Source organism: Hibiscus syriacus, unplaced genomic scaffold (assembly GCF_006381635.1).
Source record: "Hibiscus syriacus cultivar Baekdansim isolate YM2019G1 unplaced genomic scaffold, ASM638163v2 tig00111105_pilon, whole genome shotgun sequence".
NCBI classification, from domain to species: domain Eukaryota; kingdom Viridiplantae; phylum Streptophyta; class Magnoliopsida; order Malvales; family Malvaceae; genus Hibiscus; species Hibiscus syriacus.
In genome coordinates, this window is record NW_024062987.1 from 156,663 (window position 1) to 177,644 (window position 20,982).

A 20,982-nucleotide genomic window follows, 5' to 3' on the forward strand; every position below is an offset into this window, starting at 1 on the left:
CATTATTACCTTAACAAAATCCAACGCTTGATTTTTGTTACTATTAGGCATTTTGCGCCATGACTCATAATTGATCGGTAACAGATTCACATTACGTCCAACTATGCCTAAGTAACCTGCTAGAAGACGTGATTCTGGGCCAATAGGTTGACCAGCATCGTTTCTTGAAACTTTGACACGATGCCCAGGAGGAAGTTGGTATAATTCCTTTAAAGTTGTACGTCCTCGAGTCTTGCACGTTCCAGTATTTTCAACTATATAAGAAATTATTAAATGTCAGTTTTGAAAATGAACAAAGTAGTAAATAAAGTTTCGAAGATTACCTTGAATTTCTACTTCTTCAACAGTTTCAGGAACTTCGGAAGACTCAGGTGCATTCGTTTCCTCGTTATTTCTTTCTACATGGTCTTCAGAAGCTCGAACAACCCGCAAACCAGATATTTTTCTCCTCGGCATTATATATGTAATAAACAAACATGAGTAATAAAAAACGATTTAATTAATGAATACATTGAAAGACAATATATTAAGGGTTATAACATTATAAATAAATAAATGAAGATATAAAATCGTACAACAGTCTTATGTAATGTCAGTTGTCATAAATATCTTCATCAACGTCCTCCCGAACCCATTGAAATTGTGTTGTATTACTGATAGTTTCATCTAAGTTTTGTGGTAGTAGAGGTAAACACTCTGATCTTGTTTCAATGTCATCTCTACTTCCATCCCCGATGTCTATCAAGTCTCTGGGAGTATTTCGAAGCACAACATACCAACCGTCATCCATTGGATCGTGACAATAAAATACTTGTTTCACTTGAGAGGAAAATACATATGGTTTATCCATCAAACGTTGACCCGTGTGAATTAATCGAGAGAAATTCACCATTGAAAACCCGAATTTATCTCTTTTTATACATCTGTTTACATCAACCCAGTCACACCGAAACAACACAACCTTTCGTTTTCCATAATAATCTAACTCAATAATGTCCGTAAGATTTCCATAATAATCGACCTCTCCATCCTGCGAATTATTGTCCCTTACAGTAGCATAACTTGTAGTTGATGAAGTAACTACGACTCCACAATTTTGTGTCCTCCTTAATCTTTCACGAGATTTCGTGTGAAGCCTGAACCCATTAATGAGGAAGGCATTATATCTTTTAACTATTCTATTCGGACCTTGAGAAAGCCATTTAACTTCTTCACTAACTTCTCTCCCACTCCAAACCTATTACACATGAATAGTGAATTAATTTGCATTGATGTCGATATAAAAAGCAAGACATATATTATTTATAAGTGTTCCGTAAGATTTAGTTGCTTACCGTCTGGCCTAACCATTCATGAAAAGTTTCTGTGAATAACTTATGTAGCTATCGCTGATTTAATCTTCGGGAGCGTGCTCGAGATCTCAATACTTCTTTAAACTCACTATAAAGAATATTATGTCGTTAAAAATTGATAAATATAAAAGATAAAGAGATTTCATTAGGATTGGGTCCGAAAGACTTACGTGCGAAAGTGATCTATTGAATCGTGATGGAAAAGAACATATCGGTGTGCTTGTACCCAAGACGTGTCATCTAAATGTGCAATTTCAACTTTCCCTAATGGTTGACCATAACTTCCAAACAAATAATGTTGAGTTAAGTCATCAGTACCTAACTCATCATTTCGATTTGGTCTATTCCATCTTGTTTCAACATGTTCCAAATATCTAGAGCAAAATGTCATACATTCCTCTGCCAAATACCCTTCAGCAATTGATCCTTCCGGATAACGCTTATTACGACAATAAGACTTCAACTTGCCCAAGAACCTATACAGAAAACAACATACTACGTAAATACATTTTATTCAAATGTATAATCAGTAGTAATTTGAAACGTGTAATTCAATTAACACCTCTCTATAGGGTACATCCATCGATAGAAAACGGGACCACCAACTCTTGCTTCGTGAGGAAGATGAATTAACAGATGCACCATAATTGTGAAGAATGAAGGCGGAAATATCTTCTCCAAGTTGCATAAAGTCAAGGCAACTCGATCTTGTAGTTTATCAAGTTCTTCAACCATTAGAACTTTCCCACATATGGCTTTCATTATATTAGAAAGTTCAATGATACAAGACGTCACCTTACTCGACATGCAACCGCGAACAGCTACTGGTAGTAAATCTTGCATTAATATGTGATAATCATGAGACTTTAAACCATAAAGTCTTCGATCTTTAACACTAACACATCGAGAAATGTTTGATGCATACCCATATGGGACCTTTATATCCTTCAACACCGTGCAAAACACTTCTTTTTCTTTCTTCGAAAGAGAAAAAATAGAAGGCGGCAAGAAATTTCTTCCATTCGGACGTAATTGCGGATGAAGATCATGTCGAATTCCCATGTCCACTAAGTCAAGTCGACTCTTAAGATTATCTTTAGATTTTCTACCATCATTCAGAATGGTCCCGATAATATTCTTACAGACATTCTTCTCAATATGCATTACATCAAGATTATGTCATTCTTCTCAATATGCATTACATCAAGATTATGTCTCAAAATCTGCTTTTTCCAATAAGGCAACTCGAAGAATATACTCCTCTTTTTCCATAAGTCTACCTCATTTGGATCATCCTCTTCATCATACTCATCATCAGTTTGTTCGTCAACTTCAAGCTCTTCATTGACCTGTTTTGCCTTTTTCTTTGATCGTGTACTAGTTGGTTGATTCATCTTTCCATAAGTAAAATTGATATTTTCAACATTCTGAATATTTCAGAGCCGGTTGTTTGGTCAGGAGCATTTCGAAACTCTTCATCACCATCAAACATATTCTTTTGACATCTAAATCTATGATTATCAGGTAACCACCGACGATGTCCCATATAAGAGAACTTTTTTCCATTAACCAACCACTTCGAACATGTTTGTGCAGCACAACAAGGACAAGCATAACGACCTTTGGTACTCCAACCAGATAAATTTGCATACGCAGGAAAATCATTAATTGTCCATAATAAAGTAGCGCGTAAATTAAAGTTCTCCTTCGTCAACACATCGTACGTTTCGACCCCTTCCCATAACTGTTTCAACTCTGCAATTAACGGCTGCATGTAAATATCAATATCATTTTCGGGGCCTTTCTCGCCGGGGATTATCATGGATAAGATGAAAGATGATTGTTTCATGCAAATCCAGGGAGGCAAATTGTATGGAACAAGTACAACAGGCCAAGTACTATACGAAGTACTCATGAGTTTGAAAGGATTAAACCCATCAGTTGCAAGATCGAGCTTGACATTTCGAGGATCTCTCGCAAAACTTGGATACTTTTTGTCAAATGACTTCCAAGCTAAAGAATCTGCAGGATGCCGTAATAATCCATCATCGGTTCTGCCATCATGATGCCACCTCATAGACTCAGCAATCTTGGAGGACATAAACAATCTTTGTAGCCTAGGTATGAAAGGAAAATATCGCAGAATCTTGATCGGTTTCTTTCTTGATCGGTTTCTTTCTTGATCGTGCTTGAGCTTCATCCTCAGTAACATTTTATGCCTCTCTAGTAATCCATCGAGATTTTCCGCATACATGACAAGACTCCTGATTTTTTCGATCACCCCAATATAACATACAATCATTCGGACAACTATGAATTTTGTCATATCCAAGACCCAAATCTTTGATCATTTTCTTCATATCTTTGCATGATTGAGGGATTTTTGCAAAAGGAAACACTTCTCCTAGTAACTCCAACAATTGCGTAAAGGAGTTACCAGTCCACCCTCCCAGGCATTTTAAGTGGAAAAGACGAATGCAGAAAGAAAGCTTTGAAAACTTTGATCCCTCATAAAGTTGTTCATTCATTTCATTCAGCAACTTGTAAAACTTTGTCGCTTCTCCATTTGGCTCTTCATCACATCCACTTCTTCCAATCTCACTGAAATCATTAACATCATCCTGACAATAATTTTATGTATCATACGACTGATGATTGTGCATATTAAATGCATCTCGTAACATCCCTTCCATGTCATCTTCTCTAAAAGTTGGATGGGGAGAAGGAGCACGATAAGTCGAGTAACTCGTGGAAGCAGATCTATCTGATACAATCTCTCCATGAAAGATCCATTTTCTATACCCCCAAACAAATCCAAAAATTACTAGATGCTCGTACACAACTTCACGAATGTGCCGATTAATGTTCACACAATTCTTACAAGGGCAAAGAATCATATTTTCTTGGCTTGCATTCAGAAAAGCTAAATTTAGAAAGTTTTCAACTCCATTTCGATATTCGACGCTTACCCTTGAGAAATCCATCCAACTCTTATCCATTTCGTATTTCTGGAGTTTCAATTTCAAATGTTAATTGCTAATAATATAGATAAAATTAGAACCTAAACAGAAGCATTAAATTATCATATTTAGTGCATAATAATATTTGCATAGTATAAAACTAATCACTCGTAAATTATACAACTTTTAAATTGATAAAATTGTATGGGAGCAAATGTATCTCAGTTAATTTATAAAAATTATAACGAGAATTATATACAACTGCATACTATAGAACTAAATACTTACACATGTTTCATCGAAATGTAGCATTTACATCTAAACAGACTCATGTGAAATATAACCAGATTTAGATAGCTACCATAATCTACTAGCATCTCTTTGTTCATTTGGTTTTCCCTCTGCGTTTATTTATATGATAGAGTGATAGAGTGCTGTTAGTAACCAATCACCCTAATAAATCTGCATTAGAATCTAATTTATTCATATTATTTGAAGCCTATAGAATGAGATTACAGATTAATTTATCATCTGTGATTTTGTTTTCAATGTTGACTTTGGAACACCGAAAAGTAGTGGAAATTCAAGTTATCGGTGGTGATATTTCTAAGTGGGAGAAAAGATGGCTATGTGTATGGACCGGGAAAGAACCATCTCTTTGTTCCGGGGCCGGTTAACATCCCAGAACCGGTTATTCGGGCCATGAACAGGAACAATGAGGATTACCGTTCCCCTGCCATTCCTGCAATGACAAGAACTCTTCTTGAAGATGTCAAGAAGATTTTCAAGACTACCACCGGCACTCCTTTTTTGATCCCAACTACAGGTATTTATTGTTTTAATCACGCTACCATGTTTTCAGCTATCCATCTGAAGTTAATACTTAAGATTGACCGACTTGAAAACTAATACCATTAATCAATCACATAAGTAATATGTTGTTAATACTTAATAATAGTATCTTACCTGTTTCAGATTAGCTAACGAAGATAATGTTGGTGTTTGAATTCAGGAACTGGTGCATGGGAGAGTGCACTTACTAATACCCTGTCCCCTGGAGATCGAATTGTATCTTTCCTTATTGGACAATTCAGTCTGTTGTGGATTGATCAACAACAACGCCTCAAGTTCATCGTCGATGTAGTTGAAAGCGAGTGGGGTCAAGGTGCGAACCTTGACATTCTGGCGGAAAAACTTGCAGCTGATCACGCCCACACAATCAAGGCCATTTGCATTGTTCACAATCATGCAACCAAAAAATCTTTGTTAACAACAATGCAACAATAAAATAATTAGACTTTCCAGTTTTCCATGAAACATTAGCTTATTAGCAGCAAAATCCGAAAAGAAACTCGATTGAAACTACATCACACGAATCGCTTATTAGCTTATTAGCTTATTTCCAGTTTTCCAGTTTTCCATACAACAAGAAATGTTGTTGGCAAGAAGAGAAACTCGATTGAAACTACATCACACGAATCGCTTGAGATTAGGTAATGATTGTACATACCTTGTTTCAAAGCTGAGATTGAGATGGTCGGAAATTTGTGACTAGAAATTGACGACAACAGCTTGATGCGCCGCGACGTTGATGATTGGTTGTGCAACAGTGGTCACCCGCGGCGTGATGGTGGCGAGTGGTGCACCGATTTGTCAAGTATGCACTGCTAATTCGAGGAAGAAGATTTGGGGATAAAACAAATAAGGGATTCGGGCTGCAGAATTGGGGATATCTAATAAATTAAAGGACAATTACGACGTTTATATTAAAAATGCCACAAAGGAACTATTCTATTACGGCATTTATTACGAAAATGCCACTAAGGGACACACCATTGCGGCGTTTATGTCACAAACGCCACTAAAGTACAACTTTTTAGGGGCGTTTTTTAAAAAACGCCACTAAATTCAAAGTATTTTACGGCGTTTTCTTAAAACACGCCGTTATAAATGACAATATACAACTCTATTGCCACTACAATATTACTCTTTTGCGACGTTTTTGGATAAAAACGCCACAACATGTCAGATCTATAGCGGCGTTTCTGGATACAAACGCCGCTAATTACCTTTTATTTAGATAATATTAGTTGATTTTACATATTTCATTTCTAATGTACATCAACTAAATTGACTGATATATGTATAAACATTATATGGAGAGCTATTGTTGTTCCAGAGAAGAAGCTTTGAGGGAAGAAGAGTTTAATTGATTTTAGGGTTTGGGTAGGAGGAAAAGAGGACTATATATTTAACATTTTGCGGCGTTTATACAAAAAAACGCCACTATTGATTACACTATTGTGGCGTTTGTTAAAAAACGCCACTATTGATTAAAACTATTGTGGCGTTTATCTAAAAACGCCACTATTGATTAACACTATTACGGCGTTTGTGGTATAAACACCGCTAATTTACCGATATATTGCGGCATTTTTTAACAAACGCCGCAAGAAACCACACTATAGCGGCGTTTTTTGTAAAAACGCCACTAAAGTATCAATTTGTGGCGCTACAATTGTAAACGTTGCTATATGTTTAACTTTTGTGACGTTTTCTTTCAAAACGCCGCTAAAAACGCCGCTACATATTAGTTTTGTTGTAGTGAATTCTGTTAAAAAGTACCCTGTACAGAGATTCCCATACCCCACATTGATGAGATCTTTATCACATATTATATATCATACCCTGTACAAAATTGTATTTTATATTTCATGTAAATGGATTACCTAATTTGGTTGGCCCTAATAAATTAGAGAGGTCAGGAGAAGCCATGAAAACATTACATCACCATGATGACTTATTTTGTAACCATGTTTATTTGATCAGTATCAATTTAAGAGTTTAAAAGTACCCTGTACAGAGATTCCCATACCCCACATTGATGAGATCTTTATCACATATTATATATCATACCCTGTACAAAATTGTATTTTATATTTCAAGTAAATGGATTACCTAATTTGGTTGGCCCTAATAAATTAGAGAGGTCAGGAGAAGCCATGAAAACATTACATCACCATGATGACTTATTTTGTAACCATGTTTATTTGATCAGTATCAATTTAAGAGTTTCTTTTTGATACATTGACAGTAGTTTTCCTTTTTAGTTTACCTAATCTTTTCCCTAGTAATCACTTAAGAAAATTTAAAAATTGTAATTATTGCAAATAGTATAATTACTCCATTATACAGCAGTTGAACTCTAAAAATCAAAAGCATCAATCTAAATGGAGTAAAAGGATATACACATGCTAGTTACTTACCCATAGGCCATTATCACACCTGCATTTTGGTAGAAGGAAAAAATCTTCTGGTTTCTATTTATCTTCTATCTGATGAACGGCTAAAAATGCGAAGAGATAAGATCAAGTTCATGAGAATGTATTCATCATCGTTGAAAATATGGAAATGTAAAAAGAAGGGCTTGGTTTTCAAGTACGAAACCTAAGCTGTCAGCTAGCATGAAATGATGTTGAGAATTCATGGTTGCATGGCCAGGACGGAGACATCAGCACCCTGGGTTGGCCAGAAAGGTTTTAGACAGGGTGGATGTGCTTGGTTATCAGCATCCAGATGACTGATGAGCCCACAAGGATGAAAACTGCCAAGAGCATCTATTGTTTTCTATATAGTATAAAAACGTTCAAAGTTTGGCAGGTAGAAAAAGCTGCCTGGATATGCGAATCTAATCATACTTTTTGGCCACTTAAAACAACCTACATAAATAAAAAGTATACGCAATCTGATCAGGTGGATAATGCTGAGGAGACCTAAGGGTATAGTAGAAGATATGGGTAAACGGGATATTGATGAGCTTTGACATCGAAGCAAAAAAAAAACTCAAGGCATGCACCAGAAGAAAGCTTTCCAGATTATGGCATAAACATAAATATCATATTCTAAAAGCATTAATGTTCTTCCGACAGATCTTATCACATTTTTGAGAGCTTAATGCAAATATGACAAACTCCTACCAGTTATTGATGACCCCCTAGTCTACAACATCATGGGCCCTCAAAAAGAAACATTCAACAATTGTCCTAAATATGAGGAGTGGGGCAACAAGGAAGGATCCAGTCTCTCCATATAAGCCCACTAGAGGTCATATCTGTACGGACATCACAAGACTCGAACCTCTTTGGTCCTACAGTCCCCCCACACTACAAGAACTTTTTGACAATATAATTGATGTAACAATATCAGATACACAAAATATAGAAGATGTAACATCAGATCCCACGGGTGGTGATACTTGTGAACCCGGGTAAGATTCGTAAAATGTCGGTGGGATGGTGATACTTGTGAACCCGGGTCAGATTCGTAAAATGTCGGGTTGGGTATCCGACCTGAAACTTGAATTATTTTTTAAAAAAAATACTTGAATTTTTTATTGAAACGACATGTCAGATCATTCGGATAATTTGAATAAAATATTTTTGAATACACCTAATTGCTATCGCAAATAAACCACAAACTCTTACGTGTACCTATCAACAGAACGCAAATGCAAACACCACCCCAATACTCTAATTGTTATAGCAGCCTTTCGGGGCAGACCCCAACCACTCGATCCAAAATATATTTGCGAAACCGCACGTTACAAAAAGATGATTCGGGCTCTTCGTTCTGCCACCACACCACCGGATCCACACATTGATGGATCCTTGGCCGGTACCCGATCCAAAATCAATAACCATAAACTCTAAATCCAAGGTGGAATAATCGAAGTTGAAACCAGAATCATCAATATCATTATTGACTAGCAAAGCATTAAGTTTCTTAACCGAAAACGCTCATGTCTTATCCAAACTGCTTTTAATATTATATATTTGAAATTTTAATATTTTTTATTTCAAATAAATTTTTTAAAGATTAAATAAATTATCAAACTATAAAAAATTAATTAAATTACATAGCTATCTAAACAGCTAAATTAAGTTCATTTGTCATGTGATTATTTATCATAGATTATCACAATTATTATCATAATCATCAGATCGATATCGTAAGTCATCACTTTCACATTGCAATAATCAGCGACAATATTTATGTTAGATATTTATCATCAAACTAGTGAAATACAATAGGTTTTTTTCCCCGAATAATAAAAGGGAAAAACGAATATAAAATGAAACGTGCGCGAATTCAACAATTGAAAACGGAGAGCATTACGCGCGCCAAACACATTACGGTTTCTCTCTCTCTTTTTCCCCTCTCATTTCCAATAAACAAAAATATCTGGAAGGGGAAAAAGCAATTCGAAATTGACGGGAGAGCTTCTAGCGGATCCTATTGTCTAACGCAAACCACGCGGTAGCATGAATTTCTTTTGCTGGCTTTACTTTCCCATTTTCTCATCGTCTCAAAAAGTTCAGATATCTGTTGATTTTTCTCTTATTTTTTTTTTTTTGTATCTATTTTTCCTTTTTGTCCATTACTTACTTAGTATTGAAATGCAAAAAGCGGGGAGAATTTGATTGAGGTGTGAAAATTGGTTTTTGATTAGAGAAGATGGAAAAGGAAAAGGAGAAGGAAAATACGTCGAGGAGTTGGCTTTCGAAGTTACAGCCGAGGGATAAGAATAAGTCTTCGTCTAAGAAGAATCATACGTCGGCCGGCAGTGGAGGCGGCGGTGGAGGAGGAGGAGAAGGGAACCAGGATGCGAATTTGGACGAAGAAGCTCTTTCCAATATCACCAAACAAAAAGTCGCCGCTGCCAAGCAGTACATTGAGAATCATTACAAGGAGCAAATGAAGAATCTTCAAGACAGGAGAGAGCGGTACGGATTCCTAATCTTATGCTTAATTTTGCCCAAAGTATCTTCCGTTTTCTTTTATAATTTGCAGGTTAATTATTGTTACTGCTAGAGACTAGAGATTTAATCGACATCTGAGTAAAAATAATTGTTATTAGTAGAGACAGATTTAAACTGCCGTTGTAGTTACATTTATCACGATTGTGATCTTTGCGGTTATAGAAATATTTTCACATCACATCTCACGATCTTTTGTAATTGATGTAATAATTTTATCTCAGATTTCTTATGGTATTTAAAATAATTTATTCAATTTTCAACCAAAGAAATAAAATATTACTCAAGTTATAAGCAGGGCCGAGCCGGTTCCACTCCAGGGCAGATAATAATTTCGAGCGAATAGTATAGTGAGATAACGGCATTGGACATTTTATTGCAAAATTCATTTTAGAATTTAGTAGATTATTATCTTCTATATTAAAAGAACTCAATTTTTAATTAACAGACGAATGGTCCTGGAAAAGAAGTTGGCGGATGCTGATGTCTCCGAGGAAGATCAAAACAACTTACTGAAGTTCTTAGAGAAAAAAGAAACTGAGTACATGCGTCTTCAGAGGCATAAAATGGGTGTTGAAGACTTTGAATTATTAACCATAATTGGCAAAGGTGCGTTTGGAGAGGTATACTTCTATGTATGGTCAACTCCATTGGATTCTGTTTCTCCTCGCGCAAGAAGTGCTAATGCTTTAGATTACTCAATTTCCTTGTTATCCAATTAAAACTAACCTTTTGATTGCTTATTACTAACTATTATTATTATTATACGGTGCAGGTTAGAATTTGTAGGGAAATGACATCTAGCCAAGTATATGCTATGAAGAAGCTTAAAAAATCAGAAATGCTTCGAAGAGGCCAGGTACTTATTTGTTCTGGCCAAATGGTGGTGTCGTGGTTATGTATACTATTCATTCGGGTGGCTTCAATCTTATTTTAGGTTGAGCATGTGAAAGCTGAAAGAAACCTGCTCGCTGAAGTTGACAGCAATTGCATTGTCAAACTCTACTTTTCTTTCCAAGATGACGAGTTCCTTTATCTCATAATGGAATATCTACCTGGCGGAGACGTGATGACGTTACTTATGAGAAAGGATATATTGAACGATGATGAGGCTAGATTCTATGTTGCAGAAACTGTTTTGGCTATCGAATCTATCCATAAGCACAATTATATTCATAGGTTGGCATATAGACAAAGCAAATCGTCAAGGTGATTTCTCTGATGAAAGGTTAACCTTTGGAGTCTAAATGTTGCAGGGATATCAAGCCTGACAACTTGCTTCTGGATAGATATGGACACTTGAGATTGTCAGATTTTGGACTTTGTAAACCTTTGGATTGCAGTACACTCCAGGAACAGGATTTTTCTGTAGGAAGCAGCGTTAAGGAGATTTCAGAAACTGAAGAACGATCAGGAGCTTCAAAACGAACTCAGCAAGAGCAACTAGAGCATTGGCAAAAGAATCGAAGAATGCTTGTAAGTTCTCGGTCATTAGGCTTCAGCTAGACCTTCAACTCTCTATATCTTGAACTAGAAATAGTAAACCAAATTAAGTTAAATACATTGGTCGATTTAAGCTTTGTTGCTTTTGTCTGGTGAATCAAAATTTAAACATAGTCTCATCTCTGCATCTTTTCACTCGTGGAATCACTGAATGAAGACCCTGACCCTGTATTGCTTTTCAATTGTAAATAGAATTGTTTCTGTTTGCATGTGTTTTGTGTTTTAGTCTTAGAAGTAGTGGTTACAAGCTTCTTGGATGAAATCATCAGCGTCTGCTAGATGATTCATATTTTTGGGATCAAATACTTGAATTTTACAGGCTTATTCAACTGTTGGAACTCCCGACTATATTGCTCCAGAAGTCCTCTTGAAGAAGGGTTATGGAATGGAATGTGATTGGTTAGTAATTCATCTCGAAACAAAATTCCAGTTTGTTTCACATGCCAATATCCCTTTTGGTTTGTTTGACGCTGCTATTTAAATCATAACTGTTTAATGTAGAAACGGAATTGATTATGTTTAGTTTCAGGCTAGAATGATGACTCCTTTCTGAAAGGTTAACTTCCATCTGTCCCTAACACATAGTAAAATAAAGTGATGTTGTCTACCGATTCTGCCTATAATGCCCTTATTTCTTGCTCCAACAATATCATAGATTGTTGTGCTGATGAAAAGTATTTTGCACAGGTGGTCACTTGGTGCCATTATGTTTGAAATGCTTGTGGGATATCCACCTTTTTATTCAGATGATCCGATGACAACTTGTAGAAAGGTAACCTGAGAAATATCGCTAATTAATGTTAAGTGCTTTTTCCTTTTTTGATTTGTTACTTAGTCTGGATCTGGCTCGTGTTTTCTCTGTTTTTAGTTTCTGCTACTGTCATTTGAGGAACAATTTTTTGGTCCTGGTCATGCTGAGGAACGTGAAAAGAAATTTTCATAATCCAGTAATAAAAGCATTTATGTTTTTTCATAGTTTTGTTTCTAGTTTTATGAGTTTTTATTAGGGAAAGACAGTTTCAAGTGTAATTATTTTTCAGCTTCATAACAGCCATATCTTTTAATAAAAATGAACGAATTTAAGAAGAAACAGACGGATTTAAACAAGTTTCATTTGTCAAATAATGACACATTTTTTTAATTCCTTCCACAGATAGTAAACTGGAAAAATCATTTGAAGTTTCCCGAAGAAGCCCAGTTGTCTCCAGAGGCTAAAGATCTGATAAGCAAACTCTTGTGTAATGTAAATCAAAGACTAGGGTCAAATGGAGCAGGTGAAATCAAGGTGTTGTTTTATGTATCCTATCTATTCTAGATTCTTGAATCCGTTTTGCTTCCGATTGAAGGAGATTATCTTGCTTCATTTTAATTCTCTAGGCTCATCCATGGTTTGAAGGTATAGACTGGGATAGGATATATCAAATGGATGCTGCATTTATTCCCGAGGTTAATGATGAGTTAGATACCCAGAATTTTGAAAAGTTTGATGAGGTTCTGATATCCCTTAAATTTTGGATCCATATTGCTGTCTGTGTTGCAACTCTGATGTCATTCATGATGTTTGCTTATTCTTCGCCGTGCAGTCCGATATTCCAGATCTAAAACCATCATCAAAATCTGGCCCATGGAGGAAAGTAAGTTTCAAGTCTCTTTTCCATCCATTGCATTTCAGTCTGCTGTTAGCTAATGATAAAGTTATTGCTTTCTTTTCTCTCTTATCATTTCCCGGGACTAAAGATTTTATTTTAATTCAATGTGAAGAAGCCGTAGCATCTGAGTCATCTATCCTGAAATGTATTTCATTATAATTTCAGGGAGTCTTCACGAAATGCATTTTCATGATATCGAGCTCTCTAATCCTAACATCCATCTCCTTTGCAGATGCTTTCCTCAAAGGACCTCAACTTTGTGGGATACACGTACAAAAATTTTGAAGTTGTCAATGATTGTCAAGTGCCTGGGATGAGTATTCTTCTTTTTCTGCTTTAATTATCGAATTATGTACATAGGCATGCATGGGCAGCATGGCATTTGTTTCAGAATCATGTGCAAGAATGCATGTCTAACCATATTTCAAGATGCTAATGCTTCTTATGGACCTATGGTTATTATTAACTTAAATACCATATTTCAAGACTCGCGTGTAAGTGTCCGATATTGATATGTACTTGACATAACCATGTTTAATATCGAAGTTTTTCTATATATTTAGAGGATCCTTAGATACCATGTCTCAAATCAACATAGTTTCTTATATTCTTACAATTTCATTGGGTCAAATTTTCAAATAAGCAACCCGAATGAAAAGTACACCAAGTTAGTATTTTGATTTTGCAAATTAACATGACTAGGGATGGATAAGGGGGACGGTTGAACAGTCGCTCTCTTGAAAATTTCAAATTATATATTTGAGATTTTTTTCTATATATTTTCTATTGATAAATATTTTTGCCCCTCGCATAAAATCTTACGTCCTTGGACCTGAACATGACATCTGTTCTCTCTTTGCAGCTGAGTTGAAGAAGAAGAAGGGCAACCAACCAAAGAGGGCGTCACTGAGGTCACTTTTTGGTACCGTCGCATTCTCTTTGCTCTGCATATGGTGGTGGTCATTCTTTTTACATGCACGTAAATATAGCTGACTGCCACTTTATTTGACATATTTCATAGATGGCGACGAGCCACAAGATGGTTCAGAGTCGACTACTGATGATCAGTGAATGTTTAACGAAGATTTTTGTTCTTCTGTAAGCCTCTCCAACTGGAAGCCACCGAAAGGCAGTGCGGATCCCAACTCCTATCTTTTTCGAACCAAGATGATGCGGGTGCGTCGCTAACCAACTAAAAGGGTACTCTCTTTCTAATACTGCCTTTTGTAATTGGGACCCATTGGTGGTTGGTGGCTATGATTTACAGCTCAAGTCATAACTACCAAGGAAAAGTACTGCAAATAAATTGTTTTTTTTAATTATATTATTTTTTTATAAATATATTTTTTTAAAATAAAGATCAATACAAGAGAAGGATAGAAAGGAAAAAAGAATGAGGGGAAAACAAGACCAAGTTGTAACTACTGATTCGTTTTTAAATACTAGGTGTAAAATATTTTTCTTGTTTTTTAGTGTCAAAAACAGAGGAATATTGTACCACGATGCAAATATATGTATTTTTTTTTCAAAATCAATATGATGATAATATCGAATTTGTTGGAAGCGTAGATGGGCATTCGATAATTTATATAACTCGAAATTACTATTGACATGAAACAAAATACGTTACAATGACACTATCTCAATATTACAATACTACAACATTACAACACTAGCTGCGACTAGTTTACAAACACAATCTTGATATCCTAAGCTTTGCTAAGTTTTACCTTCTCTCTAATAGTTTTGCTAAGCTTTATCTCTCTAATAGTTTTGCTAAACTATTATTCATTTTGGCTTTTCTAAGCCTTCATTTTTCTCACTTGTGTTTATATAAATTAAAGCTATCAACACATATTTATATGAGTAATAAATCGTCTATTTTTATGCTCTATATTCTTCTAGCCATCCTTGCTTCTTTCTTGCCGTCTTGAATTTGTTTGTCTTGATTAAATTCTATGCAATTTTGACTTTTCAAAGTCTATTCTTATTTGATAAGAATTGCTTGTTGCTAACATTTGGTGTTGTCACGTTTTTTCCCTTAATTATTAAGCATATTCTTTTAGCCATCCTTTTTTTTTACTTTTCAAACATCTAGAATTAAGTTTAATTTCCAACACTCCCCCTCAAACTTGATTTTCCATTCCAAGCTTTTCTTTGCTTATCATCTCCAATCGATTCTTCATTTCTTGGCAAGTGCACGTTGTTGCGGCTATGTATTCTTCTTTTTTATTTTTGATGACAAGCGAGTGATTCTTCATCTGCACTTCATATCCTTTTTCCAGGAGTTGACCAAGACTGATGATATTGCTTTTCAAAGCAGGTACATAATAAACATCTGAAATGTATTTCTTTTCTCCATTTCTCTGAGTAATCATGACTTCGCCTTTTCCTTTTAGTTCTGCGTGCGAGTCATCTCCGAAAGTTACTCGCCCATGGAACGTTTCATCTAATTTCACAAAAAGTTCAATTTGACCACACATATGGTTACTGGCACAATTATCAAGATACCAAATATTTTTCTTGAATTCTTCATTTCCTTTATAAGTGAGGAATACATGAGATTTTTCAATTTTTTCTTCTTCAGCTGCTGTTACGTTATTTCTTTCTTCTTGTTTAGGAGCAGCTCTACACTCATAACTATAATGACCATACTTATTGCAATTATAACATTGTACCTGAAATTTATTTCCTTGTTGATATATGCCTCTACCTCTACCTCTGAATCCTCGTCCACGACTTGATATTGGATTGTTTTCAATTATTTGATCGGTGTCATATGATCGACCACCACGTCCACGAGTTTCTCGTCCTCCTCTGTATCTACCACGATAACCACCATGTTTTCCTTGACCTCGTGTGTAGCTGCTGCTAGCTTCTCCTTCGTTGAAATTCATCTTGCTTTGTAGAGCTTGCTCCAAATTTTCTGAATCTTCATTTTGTTTTATTTTCTGCTCATGGGCTTGAAGTGAACCCACAAGCTCATCGATCGATATTTGGGATTAATCTTTTGATTCTTCGATTGCCACAACCACATAATCAAGTTTTCTTGTTAATGACCGCAATTTATTTTCCATCACTTTAAACTCGAACCAAGCTCTGATACCACTTGTTGGAAGCGTAGGTGGGCACTCGATAATTTATATAACTCGAAATTACTATTGACACGAAACAAAATACGTTACAATGACACTATCTCAATATTACAATACTACGATGCTACAACACTAGTTGCGGCTAGTTTACAAACACAACCTCGATATTCTAAATTATGCTAAGCTTTACCCTCTCTCTAATAGCTTTGTTAAGTTTTACCCTCTTTCTAATAGCTTTGCTAAACTATTATTCATTTTGGCTTTTCTAAGCCTTCATTTTTCTCACTTGTGTTCGTATAAACTAAAGCTATTAACACATATATTTATAGGAGTAATAGACCGCCTATTTTTATGCTCTATATTCTTTTGGCCGCCCTTGCTTCTTTCTTGTCGTCTTGAATTTATTTGTCTTCATTAAATTCCATGCAATTTTGACTTTTCAAAGTCCATTCTTATTTGATAAGAATTGTTTGCTGCTAACATTTGGTGTTGTCACGTTTTCCCCCCTTAATTATTAAGCATGCACTTTGCTTAATAATTAAGCATATTCACCTTTTTGAATAGTCTGGAGTGATTATAGGTGTCAGAACCATCTTTCGGTTGGACCCGAAATTGGGCTTCGACTTAAAATAATGGGTTAGAGTCGTCACCGACCACTTCAAAACGAATTTAGGTGGTTCAGACACCATCTTATCTGATCTGCGTTGTACCAAAAACGTGTCGGGTTCGGGAGTCGGTTACAGTTAAGGAAGGATTAACATCCTTGAACCGCTCTCTTGGTACCAATTAATTTATCGGTTGTCTTTAATTGCGAAAATTAAAAAATTAAATTAGAATTTAACAATTCGATTCGAATTACTTACTTTTGATTGGTTGAAATTACAGCTAAAAAAATATGTTAAATGATAAAATAAAAGGAATATCGAAAAAAATAATCAAGGGAGAAAAAAAGAATAAAATGTTAAAGGAGGATGAAACATAAGAAGAAAAATATTAAATTTCAAGAAAGGAAAAAAATAAGATAAATAAAATAAAAATGTTAGATTTTAAAGGGGAAAAACGTTTAGGAAATAATGATAATTTTATATTAAAAAAAGAAAAAGAAAGTCAAAAAGGCTAAAAGAGAAATGTTGAAATGTTGAAAATGTTAAAATAAAAATTGAAAAAGTTGAAAAGATTGTTGAAAAAAACGTGAAGAAAAAATATATATTAATGATAATAAAATACATATAATAATAACAACAATAAAAACAAAAGAGTAATGAAAACAATATAGTAAAAAAATAAAAATAGTATAATATAATAGTAATAAAAAACAAAAAAATATGGAAAATAAATAAAAAATAATTATATATATATATATAATAATAATAAGGATTGATTTGAAAGCAAAATTAAATTTGAGGCCAAAATAAAACATGCATAAAATCTTGGGCCAGATTCAAAACATATAAATTGAGGACTAAAATATAAGGATAATAAATTCAAATTCCAAATTAAAATACTAAAAATGAAATTTAGTGACCAAATTACAAATATGACAAAACCTGAGGATCGAAAATAGGGTTTAGCTACTCTCAAAATTACACCGACGCGGGAGGGTATAAATACCCCAAAAACCGGCTATCAAGGCTCAAACTTTCATTTGCTCCTTTTGCTCTCTCTCTCTTCAAATGAGAGAACAAATATTCTCTCTGCCTTTTCTCTAAATTTCCCCGCCCGGTTGCCAAACACGGTTGCCGAACCGCCGCCTCCGACCACCACAGACGGTGGCCGGAAAAATCTAAACACACCCAAATGTTCTCCTCACCTCCCTTAACAACAATCCGAAGCCAAAATCCCCAAAAATGGCCCTAAACGGTGTAGATCTAGAGCGTAAGTTTCAGTTTTTTACCCTTCTCGCCGATATCCCTTCGTTTTCCCGAGGCCTTCGGCTTTGTGGTTGGTGTTTCAATTTTTGGTTATATGTTTGGTTCTCTGTTCGGTTCTTTTCTGGTATTATTGTCGTGTTTTTGTGGCTTTGATGTAGTTGGGGTTCTCGGTTTTAGTTTGCTTGTGTGGTTTGGGTCGTTGATGTTGTTGTTTTGTGATGGCTCGATTTGTTGGCCGCATGTTCTTGCATAGTGTTCTCTGGCAGTATACTGTCATTGATGGTTTCTTGTCGATGGCCCTCCCCCGTTGGTTCTGCATGTATTTATATAGCCCTTGTGCATCGCCTATGGCATGTATGACTAGGGTTTTCAAACCCTGAATCGTATCTTGCTGCTGGGCTGGTTCAAGCCCGTTATTTGGACTGGACTGTTTGGATTGTTATTTGGACCTGTAAAAAAACAAAATAAGTTAAATTAAATGAATAAAACGAAATAAATTAAAAATAATGATAATAATAATATGATATAAAATATAATATATATATTTCAAAAATATATATTTTTTAAACTATATTATATTTTTAAAAAGCGTTTTCAAAACTATATATTATATAGTTTTCCCAAAATGTTTTAAAAATATTATATAAGTTTTCAAAAAAAATATTTTTAAAACTATATATCATATATTTTTTTCAAAAATATTTTTAAAACTATATATTATATAATTTTTCAAAGGTGTTTTAAAAATTATATATTATATAAGTTTTCAAAAAGTTTTAAAAACTATATAATATATAAATGTTTTCAAAACTATATTATATATATATATATATATATTAAAAATATTTTCAAAAACCATATTATTATACATATAAACAAAATAACTCTGGGCGAAAATTTGTGTCTACAATAAGGTATTAATTATTCAAAATTTTCTTAATCTATTAATAGTGTACACACACTCTTTAAACACAATTGGTCGAATTAATTTTTTTTTAAAAGTTATTTTATTATTGAAACTATTTAATGAGTTTTATTACTCGACAATATTAAAAGCTCAATATATATATATATATATTACGAAGCTTAGACTTGGTTTGGTAGTTAACCTATGCAGTTGTTGGGGTGTTACATGGCTTCGAATTCAAGGTTTTCTCATGCGGATAAAAGTAAAAACAAATAAAATTTGGCTGGTGCTTCCTGTCACCCTCTTCGGCTTCAACTGGGACATTATCGTTAATCCATATCAAACCATGCATTTTTCCAATGTAATTATTTTTTGTCTACAATGTTAATGCACGTTATAATGACATTGATTGAAAAGGATATTTATATAAATATATATTGTTTTTTTCTCTTAGTTTTGTAAAATTAACACATTAAATTGGCATTTGAATACACTCAAGCAAACCCTATTTTTATTAATCTCTTTGTTAACCACTACACGATTTCAAAACTCAATAGAAAAAACGCCTAAGAGTTCAGACTTGGCAGCATTATATCATTAAGAGTTGACTTCGACGATAATTGCTTATATATATATATATATATATAACAAGAAGGAGTGAATAAATTAGTTACTGAATTCCAGTAGTCTCTTGTAGCATCAAAATCGTAACATGCTTTGATGTTTTATGGTAGATGAGTTCTTTAATGAATCGATCATGAGTCATATTTGTCAAGTATCTGTCACAATATTTATTTTTCTCAAAATATATTTTGTTGTGAACTTGAATTTAATACATATATAATAATTTAATTTCATTCTATTATAAATATTATTAATATTTTTTAATAAAAAATATATTTATGATCGAGACCAAGAATAAACATATTCTAAAGGAAGCCAAGGGCATCGACGACGTCGTCAGCGTACTCTCTCGTGCTCTCCCCCTCGCGTACGTAAAATCCCAAACACTAACCCATCACATTTATTTGGAGATTTTTCTATTTTCTTTTATCTTTTTCAAACAAAAATAAAGTTGATTTGTTCACATATATTCATTTTTGAGAACTTGATATGATAATCTAAATTGGCAAGCTAAAATAGAACGATTGGTTAAAAACCTTCCTAAATTTAGTATTATTAAAGAATTAACGCATCTTCTGCTTTACAGCAGATTTTGCTTTCCCATTTCTTCCCACCACCGATCCTACTGAAAAACATGTGTCAGAAACAGTCCAATTTTTAGTAAAATTTTTCCATGATTTTTACTCTTTTTCTTTTACCTTCCGTCCTCAGCTGGTTCGAGGAGCAAAATAATTCTTCTTTTTTCCCTTTGAATTTAGAAGATTCTTTGCTGTTTCTTATTGAAAACGGGAGATATTTTCATCATTTTCCTATGCAGAAAAAGATGCTCCAGTTGAAGGAGAAAATCAATGTTTGGATACTAGGAAAATCTGCCGTGGCGAATCCAAAAAAAAAAAAATCATCGACTGGATCAAAATAAATATTTATCTAACATGATTCTTATATATTTTTTAATTTAAAAAGGTAATAATTCTATGTGTGTGTATAAATATATAACTTTTTAACATAACTCTTAAGTGGTGTTTGGTTGGATGGAATCTCTTAGAATTGGGGGAATTGGAATCCAATTACACCACTTTCCCATGTTTGGTTCAAGTTTTTCAAGGGAATTGAAATTCTTCGTGACTTCAACTTTCCATGAAATGAGGGTAATTGAAATTTGACCATACTACCCTTATCAATCTTTTGGTAACTTATTCATATAT

At 34.3% G+C, this 20,982-nt stretch overlaps 1 protein-coding gene and 1 pseudogene across 1 annotated transcript; both read left to right on the forward strand.

The window, feature by feature from the left end:
* The first annotated feature begins 4,943 nt into the window (after positions 1–4,943).
* On the forward strand, positions 4,944–5,599 carry LOC120154050 (serine--glyoxylate aminotransferase-like). Its single transcript, XM_039165907.1, has 2 exons — positions 4,944–5,138; positions 5,325–5,599. Exons 1-2 carry the CDS (start codon positions 5,015–5,017, stop codon positions 5,597–5,599), a joined length of 399 nt encoding a protein of 132 aa, XP_039021838.1. The 5' UTR covers positions 4,944–5,014.
* A 4,164-nt stretch (positions 5,600–9,763) lies between these two features.
* LOC120153929 lies at positions 9,764–14,566 on the forward strand (annotated as a pseudogene).
* The last annotated feature ends 6,416 nt before the right edge of the window (positions 14,567–20,982 follow it).

Bases quoted from the DNA above. Each gene is read 5' to 3' on its own strand.
- LOC120154050 (XM_039165907.1), top strand. From the start codon at position 5,015: ATGAACAGGAACAATGAGGATTACCGTTCCCCTGCCATTCCTGCAATG. The intron at 5,139-5,324 runs GTATTTATTGTT...GTTTGAATTCAG, and splicing joins TTTTTTGATCCCAACTACAG to GAACTGGTGCATGGGAGAGT.